Source organism: Carcharodon carcharias, chromosome 11 (assembly GCF_017639515.1).
Source record: "Carcharodon carcharias isolate sCarCar2 chromosome 11, sCarCar2.pri, whole genome shotgun sequence".
Classification (NCBI taxonomy): Eukaryota; Metazoa; Chordata; class Chondrichthyes; order Lamniformes; family Lamnidae; genus Carcharodon; species Carcharodon carcharias.
In genome coordinates, this window is record NC_054477.1 from 93,440,360 (window position 1) to 93,451,223 (window position 10,864).

The following is a 10,864-nucleotide window of genomic DNA, read 5'->3' on the forward strand; positions in this document are numbered from 1 at the left end:
GCCTATTCAGTGAAGTCAATTTTTCCACGTTGCAGGGCTGTTCAAAACTATTCCAACTGAGCAACCAAAGTTTTACACAGACAGCCCTAGGACCGGAGCTCAATAGTTTTCTGGGAGGAATTTGAGCTTTCAGTTATTTATGCTACAATGCAATCTGAATTGTAGCATCATGCACGCGATGTACAAAATATCACATAATGTTTAACTTTTTGAAAATTGTTTAAATTAAAGTTTTACTGTCCATCTTTCCATTTCATCTTTTCTATAATACATGCAATAAATAGAGGTAAGCAAATAATCTCTAAGGTGCAATTGGAAAATTGTGTTTAAAATGTGCACCTGTCTGGCCATAGTGATATTGTACAAAGTTGCTGTGCAAGCTAATTAACGTAAGACTGGGTGTAAAATCTCCCATGAATCAATCAGCATAATCAAATGTAATTAATTCATGACTGGAGCAGAGCCAATGGAGCTTCACAGTGCTAGGGATTTATTCTTTCATGGGATGTGGGCATCGCTAGCTAGGCCAGCATTTATTGCCCATCGCTAATTGCTCTTGGCGGTGACCACCTCCTTGAACCGCTGCAGTCCATGTGGTGTAGGTATATCCACAGTGCAGTTAAGGAGGGAGTTCCAGCATTTTGGCCCAGTGACAGTGAAGGAACAGCAATGTAGCTCCAAGTCAGAATAGTGTGTGCCTTGGAGGGGAACCTGCAGGTGGTGATGTTCTCATGTGTCTGCTGCCCTTGTCCTTCTAGGTGGTAGAGGTCATTGGTTTGGAAGGTGCTGTCGAAGGAGCCTTGGTGAGTTACTGCAGTGTATCTTGTAGATGGCATCCATTAGGGTGGATTAGTACAAAAGGTGGGGAATAATTCCCTTCTGAATGAGGCTGAATACAATAAGCTCTTATTAATTTCTTTGTCATGCAAACTTTTGCAGTAATTGATTTAAATTGTTCTGTACAAACTCTGATGTATTCCTAATTTCCTCTTCCTGACCTAAGAATGAGTCATCCTTCAAGTTTTTTTTTAAGATGTATGATTTCTGCAGCAGCAGGCCAAGCATAAGGCTTGAACTCGCCTTTAGTCAGCAGCTGATTTGCGTTGGATTCATGTGACCATAGATAAGATGCCTGTGTACCTGAGAACCTGGGAGCAATCTAATGAAATCCCCGAAACAGGTACAATTGGAGGAAACTTGTGTTGTATGTGAATTTTGTGGGTACAGGGTTCAATGGCTGCAATGAAAAGATTGCAGATGTTTGGCCATAGTTACAAACAGAACACATTCATTTATGTCCAAAGGTTTGCAAACTTTTATGTTGTTTGACTTGTTTTTACCCAGGAGGAACTCCTGATATCAGGTTATACTTAGAAAATACTTACCAGGCTGATGATAATGAAAACCATTTGCATCACATCTGTATATGCCACAGAGTAGAGACCACCCAATAATGTGTATATGATAACTATACAAGCTGACAGAATGATGGACAAATAAGTTTCAATATCCAAAATTACTGCCATCGTAGAACCTGAAATAAATGTGAATCATTGTTAATAAATCATGGAATTATAATAAATAAGCCAGCCAACAAATACTATAATATGTATATATTCAGCAAAACTTATAAAACTTACCTAATGCTGCAAGAATAGCAGCTGACCAGAATATATCTCCTAATACAGCTGGAATAAAGAGGAGACTACTCATGATATTACCAAATTTAATCTGGAATGGGTCCATCATGGTGACATATTGATTGGTCCTCATTGGTTTTGCAAAGAAAAGGCCACCTGCATTAAAAGTAAAAGTGGATGCTATATTTATAAGGGCAAAACATCTACACATTGCAATTCTGTTTGTTTTGCTAGGATCTGCCTTACCACTGCCCCCCAGTGTTGACCCTGCCAAAGTTGATAGGACCAGTGGGTAGGTACCCTATTAGCATGACACCAATGGTGCAAATCACTATTTGTGGCACTCAAATACTAATCCCTCCTCTGTTCCACCCTAACCTACCCAATTCCAGCTATGGTCTTTTACAAGGCCCCCTGTTAATAAACATGTTTCAGGTGCTCAGGCTTTTGGGGCCCACTTTTCTCCTTCTGAATCCCAGTTTGGCTCAACTTCCTCAGCATTGATACACTTGGTGTCAACTGGGACAAAATAGTGGGACCTTTTGCATGAGCTGGTTTCTGCTCTCAGCTCTGACCTTTTGCTCTCATTTGTCTTAAAAGCTAAAGGAAGCCTCAACTCTTTCAAGGCAAATAGAACAGAATCCCAATCCCCAAAATCTCTTAGACCCAGTGAAACAATGAAAAATTTTGCCTCCCTAATATATGGCACTTGCATCTATGTTTATATGATCAGATTGTAAGGAACTGTGGAACCAGTTGGCCCATCAAACCAATTCCTTCTGATGCACAACATTCCATTTGAATTGGTCGAGACTCACAAATTTTTTTTAAGCTCCGATGGTAAACCTTTGGGATGTCTCCAGTTTACTGCTTCCAAGAAAGTAAACTGTGAATTCTTTGCCTGGGCTCAAAACTAAACAGAACAAAACTTCCACAAACTCAACCTATCTAATGTACAATATTCAACTGACAAGTGCTCTGCTGATGATGGTACCAGCAGGAGTGGGGTTGTAGGTACATTTTAATATTTGATAATTAAGGGCTGGTCATACTTCAGTAACATTTAACTTCTTTCAAATCCATATCCTTTTTAGAAAAGTATTCTGATTTTCCCATCTTGATGATCTCTTCACATTATTCACCAATCTTAGATCCCTAGCTGTGAAACAGGCAGGCGACCAACTCCCAGAACTCTGCTGACGGTGAGTTTCTATTAGGCAGCATTTAAGAACAAACAAATTTCTCTCCAATTTTCCTCTCTTTCCTGAGCGAAGTGCTTGGTCTTCACTTGCTTATTCATAGTTATACAGCTGAGATCAAGAACTTAGAAATTTGTGGATGAAAACCTGTGTCCTAATGTTTTGTGGTGAAACACATTCGAGTGCCAGTGTTTTGTGCCATTGCATTATCTTTATAAATTACATGAATACCTAATTTCTTGACTATAATGTCATTCACTGTGCTTTTGTTATCCAATGAACTCTTCAAATTTTGTTTAATTTAAACCAGTACAGGTTATAAACATGCTTAAAAGATTAAATAAATTCCTTAGGTGTAATATACTGTGCAATACTTTCTCCAGGATACCAGCTGAACAATGACAAAGTTCATGGTCACATATTTACTTTTGTTCAAGAGGATTGCATCTTTGCTTGCACTTAAATCTGTGTAGCTGGACTAATCTTGCATTGTACCATTTTGTTTAATAGCTCTTACCTAAAATAAGATTCAAACAATAAGTTATGGGTGCCTGTGTCCAGCTTATTCCACGATGTGGCAGATAAACTATTTCAGCAATTCCATTGATGAAGCCTCCTCCAACCCATGTTGCTGTAAAAAGTAAAGCTCAAAAGTAAGATGGTTTATATAACCTTGTAATTTGGTTCCATAGCTACAATAGTCACACCAACATATGCATGATTCCCAAATTAGCATATATGACAGATTTTCTAGAGGTTAAAATTGTTTTCACTTTGATTTTAGGTGCATTGCTTAACATGCTTGTGTAAAATACCTATGTTCGTAATTTTAATGAAGTTGCTAACCCCTTTCAAATCATTATATATCATTATTTCTTACATTACAATAACTACACTTCAAAAGTACTTCATTGATTTGAAAATGCTTGGGATGTTCTGAAGTCATGCAAGTATAATATAATAACATAATATAAATATAAATGCATGTTTTCTTTCTGTTGGTTATGGTTCTGTAGAGAAGTTAAATAGGAGGATGCACTGGGCTGGGCCATCTTTTGGCATAGAATTTAGCCCATGTCGGGTGGGCCCAGCTGGGGCGATCAGGGGACGTTGGGAAGCTGACCCCTGCCCGCAATCGGGACTGGACTGTGATTTCACACTGGAGGGCCAATTAAGGCCTGCCCAGCATGACATGTGAGTGGCAGCGCTCAGCGCTGCCTGTGTGGGGGGGGGGCGGAGGAGGCCGAGTGGGACGAGGGCAAACTTCGCGCATGAACGTGAGTGCGCATTTCATCATCTCCCTGAGGCACAGAACTGCCTCAGGGAGATGTAGTGATATATAAACAAAAAGAAAATAAAAATGTAATGAAATATGTCCCCTCATGTGACTCTTTCATATATTTGCTATCTTCAGACTTGACTACTGCAATGCATTTAAGACCTGCTGTGCCACACTTATATTAATGAAGGTGTGACATTGTAATTTAGTTGCCATAATCTTACTAGGCGGATTCTTGAAGATTAGACCACATGATCAGCTATTCTATCACAGCCACCAATTGCAAAAGAGCATAGCATTCTTCAAGATTGTGTTTTTTGAAGTTAGAAAGGAAAAATGGACATCTTACACTACTGTGAGAACTTAGAGAAGACCTTGTTCCCCCACTATTATGGTCTAGACCAAGACAGAACTCCAGAGAACCCCAAATTGGAAAAAGAAAAGTCAGGTGGAGCAGTTAGACAACATTTTCACCCCATTTCCCATGCTTTGTCATTTCTATTGGTGGGGCTAGGGGAGGGTGTTTCTGTGAGCAGACCATCTGGCCACTCAGCCTCTAATGAGGCATATCTGGGGATTCTGGGAGTTCCACCCATTCTGTATCTTCAGGAGAACTCTTGTCAGCCGAGAGTTTTCATGAGTCCTGCTGCAGCCTTAAAAAGGCCCCCTTTCTCTTGGTCAGAGAGGAAATCAATCCAAGGAAGACAGATCACACTCAATAAGAGGTCCTTTTCTCCACAGAAAATTTAAAAATAAATTGGCCCCTCCTCAGCCTTCACTACACCAGTGGAGCAGCATGCAATCTCTGCCAAATGTTTAAAATGGGTTCCATTGAAGCACAATGTTCCTGTCCCACATGTGTAAATGATCATGTTCCCATAATTTGGGATGGGGTCTGAATCTCTGCACTTGGCCAGGCTGCTATGCTGTATTCCACCAGTGGAGTGGTCCTATAGGAATTTCAGGCCCCCTTACCAATCCCTGACTTCCAGGGTTGTTTATACAATAAAAACAAACTGATTCCCTATTAAATAGTTTAACCGTGCTGGGTGTAAAACTTGTTTCAAATTGGCAGGTGGCATTACCTCTTGCAAGCAATATTTTACCAAGCTGCCACACAAACATAGTGAATTTCAGCTTTAGAGGGAGTTCAGGCTTGAAGTGCCATTGGACAAGATTATTTTCTTCTGTAATTATGTGTGAAGTGATTAAGAGGAGTTTTGATTGTTGTGAGAAGATGAGGGGTTTCTGGATCAAACTCTCCAGACTGTGTACAGCTAGGAGGCAGCGTTGGGCAATTCAAGTCAGAGGGATAGTGTAGGAAGAATGAAACAGCTGCAACAAAGGGAGACGTAGTTCACGTATGCTCACAGAACCCCTGAATTGTTAGAACTGTCCAATATAGTGTTGGACAAGTGTAAGGTGGACAGTTTCAACCATGAAGGGAAAGGTGGTCATGAGCATCACTGAGGAGAAGTGGGCTGCCCAAGAGAGTGAGAGGCAAATGGAGAGTGGTAGCAATGCAGAATCTTATAGTCAAGGGCATTGAGCCAGAGTCCTGAGAGGTATGGTGCTAGGTTGATGGACATAGAATGGATGGAAAAACTTCTGGAAAAAGAAACAGAGCAGAATTCAATACTTGGTAAGGGGGTGTCATTGGCGCTGTGCAGGTGGCAGGAAGAGTAGGTACTCAGCCTTGATCAAGATCAGCACCCCTTGGCATCATGGGGGCAGAAGAATGAGGGGCAAGGCTGCCAAGGGCACAGAAGCAACACAATCAATGCCACCTGCTCAGTAGGGCAAGCAGGCCTTTGGGCTTCTGGCGATGCGATTCCAGTGCTTGGACTAGTTGGATGATGCCATGCAGTACAGTCCTGCAAGGGTCTCAGTCATTGTAGTAATCCATTGCATTCTCTATAACATGGCTCTCGAGGGAAGTGTGGACCTTGAGGTCGGTGAGGCCCTGGAAGGAGACAGCTCATCATTGGAGCAGCAGTAGCAGGATGTAAGTGAGGAGGAGGAATTGGAGTCTCAAGGAGATGATACTGAACATAGAGAAGCCTCTGCTGCAAGGCAAGGTTGCCTCGTCCTGCCACCCTCTGGCAAGAGAACCTCCCTCCTCTCTCACACAGCCTCCTGCATTAGATCTAGGTCGACATCGATGAACCAGGGGAAGCTATTCCACAGGTACCAGGCCTCTGGCTCCCTGTGAAACCTCACTTGCCTCTGGTGCAGTGGGAAATTTTTGACACAAACTACAGATTTCTTCCTCATGATAACCAGCAGCATCTGTAATGGCAGCTGTGGTGTGTCAAAATGGGTCTCCTACTTCATCTGACCCATCTCTGTTCCCATCCCCACACTGGCTCTAAATGGTCAGGAAACCTGTTTTTATATCAATTGAGAGCCTCCCTAGGTGAAAATCCTAACTTTAACCGGTTTCCACCGGAGGCCAATTCTGATCCAAAAACAAATCCAGCTCCTGTTTCCTAACTCGGTGGCAAAAATCCATCCAATGTTTCAGGCTGATCACCAGAACTGTTCTGATCACAGGGCATTGACTGGAACCATGAACTCTGTTTCTCTCTCCACAGATGTCGCTTCAGTGAACAGGTTGTTGGTGAGTAAGTATTGCTTGATAACATTGTTGATGATCCCTTCCTTCACTTTGCTGCTGATTGAGATTAGACTGATGGGACATTAATTGACTGAATTAGATTTGTCCTGCTTCTTAGACAAGACATACCTGCGCGATATACCACTTTGCTGGTTAGATGCCAGTACTGTGGCTGTACTGGCACATGGCTAGATCTGGACAATAAGTCTTCAGCACTACATGCAGGATGTTGCTGGTGCCATATCCAGTGCCTTCAGACATTTCTGGCATCACATGGAGTGAATCAAATTGGCTGAAGACTGGCATCAATGATGGTGGAGACCTGAGGCTGGAATGGATCATCCACTTGACACCTCTGGCTGAAGATGGTTGGAAATGCTTCTTTTGATGCTGATCTTTCACATGCTGGGCTCTGGCATTATTGAGGATGGGGATGTTCAAAGAGCCTCCTCCTCCTCCTGTTAGTTGTTCAATGGCCCACCAATTAAGGGGATACAGTGGCATAACGATAAGGTCTTTCAGCTAGTAAGCCAGAGACCCAGGCTAACGCTCTGGGGACATGGGTTCAAATCCCACCACGGCAGCTGGTGGAATTTAAATTCAATTAATAAAAATCTAGAATTAAAAAGGCACAGCAATGAAACCACCGTTGATTGTCATAAAAACCCATTTGGATCACAAATGTCCTTTAGGGAAGGAAATCTGCACTCCTTACCTGGTCTGGCTGATATGTGACTCCAGATGCACAGCAATATGATTGATGCTTGATGGCTTTTAAGTGCAATTAGGGATGGGCAACAAATGTTGTCCTTGCTGGTGACGCCCAAATCCCATGAACAAATAAAACACCATTGACAACTGGATGTGGCAAGACTACAGATCTTTGATCCGATTCATTGGTTATGGGATTGTTTAGCTCTTTCTATTATATGCTGTTTCCAGTGCTGAGCATTCATGTAGCCTTGTGTTGTAGCTTTGTTGGCACCTCATTCGTAGGAATGCCTAGTATGAGTGTGGCTTCTTTAACTTCTTATTGAACACTGCATATTATATACCAACTGGAGTTCCCTTCATACTTGTTGATTGAACCAATGGATTAGATTTTACCTAATCCCATGATAAATTAGTCACTTTGAAAATAGACAACTAGGATCTACTCTGGTGACTTGTTGGTTCTGTCGAATGTGACTGTCTTAGATATGAAAGGTAGGGCATTGCAGGTTGCCCACTCTACAAGTATTTGGAATTTGGATTTCACAACTTCTGATACCTAGAAGATTGTTTTTATCTGGCAACTAAAGTGGCGTTCAGCAGCTTTACTTTTTCAGATATGTCTATTTACCTGTTGTCGTAAAAATCCCAACCAAGGTTCCAATGTTCCTCCCTCCAACCATGGCCACCTCACTTTTGTCTCCAGTGCATTTTCTCTCTTCCTGCTTTGATTTTCGAGCAGCCCAAATTCCAGTTGCAAGAATTAGCACATAGAAGACAATGACTGCCACAAGTCCAGGGATGTTAACAGCCATTTTCCTCAGAACCTTCTGGAGAAAAGGAAATGTTGTTTTCAGCCTTTCGTGCATGCACAGAACTTCTCATCACATGTGTATTTGTATTTGCTAGAGAAATCTGTCTTACAAGTTTAAAAATTTGTTTAGGGAAGACAATTCTGATCGATTTAACATTCATTGCTAAGATACTATCTGAAATTCTCGCCAGAAGTATGGACACCTCTTTTGTTCTTCATCAAAAATGTGCATGCTAAAAAAAATTATTCTGATTGTGTTGATTGATTAGTACAGTTTTAACCACGCTAACCTTAACTAATCTCCCTCAACTGTAAATAATCAGAAAAGATTAGCTGCTATTAATTCACCCTGAGGTAGGTGTGTGAGGGAAATGCCTGATGTCAATCAATATGCTTTGAATCGGCCATCTCTAGTCTTGACAAGGCTAACATGTCAACTTGAAACTGAGAAAACCTCTACATATCTGAACTACTCAAAATTTTAATATTAATCTATAATTCTAATCTTTCTTCATGATAGCTCAATCTTGGCAATTCCAGGGAGCCAGAGTTCCAAATTAGCACTCTAATTTCAAACTGAGCTACTCCATATAACCTCCTGCAAATATAAGGTCTGGTGCTGTAACATATTTGAATCATTATAACATAATGCAAAGAGATCTAGTGGATATTAATAATATATATCCTGGAAAGTAACAGCTAAGTTACATCAGTAAAAGATGTGTGTATGTTTATAGAAATGAAGGGTTAAGAATAATGATCAAAAATGATTCATAGCATCATCGTATAGCACATAAAGAGACCATTCAGCTGATTGTGTCTGTGCTGGTTCTCGGAAGATTTTACCAATTAGTCTCTGCTCTTGCTCTTTCCCCATAGCTCTGCAATTTTTTCCTTTCAAAATAATGATTCAATTCTCTTTTGCAAGTTACTATTTAATTTGCTTCCACCACTCTTTAAGGTACTGCATTCCAGATCTTAATAGGTTGTTGCATATAAAAAATCTCCTCACCTCCATTTAAATAATAATCTAAAATTATTTTAAACCCATGGGCAGAATTTTCCGGTCAGCATGCGGGGGCGGGCCCAACATGACGACTCGTAAAATGAACGCGTGATGACGTCGGGCGAGCGTCCCAACGTCATCGCACACCATTGTGATATTTGGTTCAGCAGGCACGCACCAGAGTCGGCTGCGCGGCCTCTGACATGTAATTAATTGAAGGACTTGTGAATGCTGCCCATCCAACCTTAAGGTTGGCGGGCAGGCAAAAAGGCCAAGTAGCCTTCGCGCTTTTCAGGAAACCTCATCCACTAGCAGGATGAGGTTTCCTGAAGCTTTTATTAAATAAATAAATAAATTTCCACAAATATAAAAACATGTCCCAACTCATGTGACACAGTCATGAGGGGATATGTTTGAATGAATTTTTAAGCCTTTTATTTAATCATTTTAATATCGATTCAACCTCATTGAGGTAGCTCCATGCCTCAGGGAGGGTGAAGCACTCTTGCGTGCATGTGTGAAAGAGCGTTGGCCCCGACTCTCCCTTCTCCCCCACCCGCACAGGTAATGCTGAGTGCTACCACAGTATTATGCTGGGCGGGCCTTAATTGGCTTGCCTGCATAAAATGGTGGCGCGATCGGCTCTGCACCCACCCGCCATAGGAAAAATCCTGCCCTATGTTTTCTAGTTATCAACTCTCCTGCCAGTGTGAGCAATTTTTTCTTATTTACTGTATAGTAACCCTTCGTGATTACGAACACCTCTATTAAACCTTCCTTTAACATTCTCTGCTTTAAGGAGAACAATCTCGGCTTCTCTAACCTTTGCAGGTAACAGAAGTCCCTCTTCGCTGAAAACATGCAAGTGAATTTCCTTTGAAACCTCTCCAAATCTTTAACACCATTTCTAGAATCTAATTCCCAGAGTTAGACCCAATGGGCTGAATTTTTCTGTGTCTACTGTTGCATATTGGTTGTGCCTTGCTAAGGAACGATTGCTGAGACATGGGTTTGCCTGAACAATTTATTGGATGAACATAACTTATAGACAGATATACAAGACTATAGATGTTACTCAGTCTAAACCATGAGCATTCTCTTCTCCACTCTTGGTCATGTGTCTCTTACATCATTATGTGGGTGGTGCTGTTTCTCCAGTCCCACACATTAACCTTTTCAACCTTGAACACCCTAATTCTGCATCTCTAATCTTTGTCCATATATACTTTATATTTATGTTTACATATTACACCATCTGCCCACTAGTGTTTAACTTCATGGATTCAATCAGTCTGGAGGTTCCACGACTCTCTCTGATCATGTTCTTGTCAGACTTGAAAAATCAGTAGCCTCTCTTTGGACCTCTTTACTTTGACTTATTTGGTCTTTGGTAAGAGTTGCAGTATCTGGTGCATTATTAGTTTGACTGTTGCCATCTACTTCGTCCAAACAGATGATGGATGTTCTCTTATTTGGATCGAGACTTAATCCTCTTTTTCCTCTGCTTGCTGTTACATCTTTCTCAATCTGATGCTTCTCTCTCATGACTAGGTTTTTTGGGTTTGCCCCTTCCTTTGCATTTGATATGCTCCCTACCC

General features: G+C 41.3%; 1 protein-coding gene across 1 annotated transcript in view; it reads right to left on the reverse strand.

The window, feature by feature from the left end:
- LOC121283904 (high affinity choline transporter 1-like) overlaps positions 1-8,261 on the reverse strand; it is a 32,374-nt gene extending 24,113 nt beyond the window's left edge. Inside the window, exons 1-4 of the mRNA XM_041198706.1 lie at positions 8,078-8,261; positions 3,357-3,470; positions 1,641-1,796; positions 1,386-1,534 (exon numbers count right to left, since the gene is read on the reverse strand). Coding sequence (XP_041054640.1) covers positions 1,386-1,534; positions 1,641-1,796; positions 3,357-3,470; positions 8,078-8,261 — 603 coding nt within the window. The remainder of the gene's footprint in view (positions 1-1,385; positions 1,535-1,640; positions 1,797-3,356; positions 3,471-8,077) is intronic.
- Positions 8,262-10,864: the final 2,603 nt, after the last annotated feature.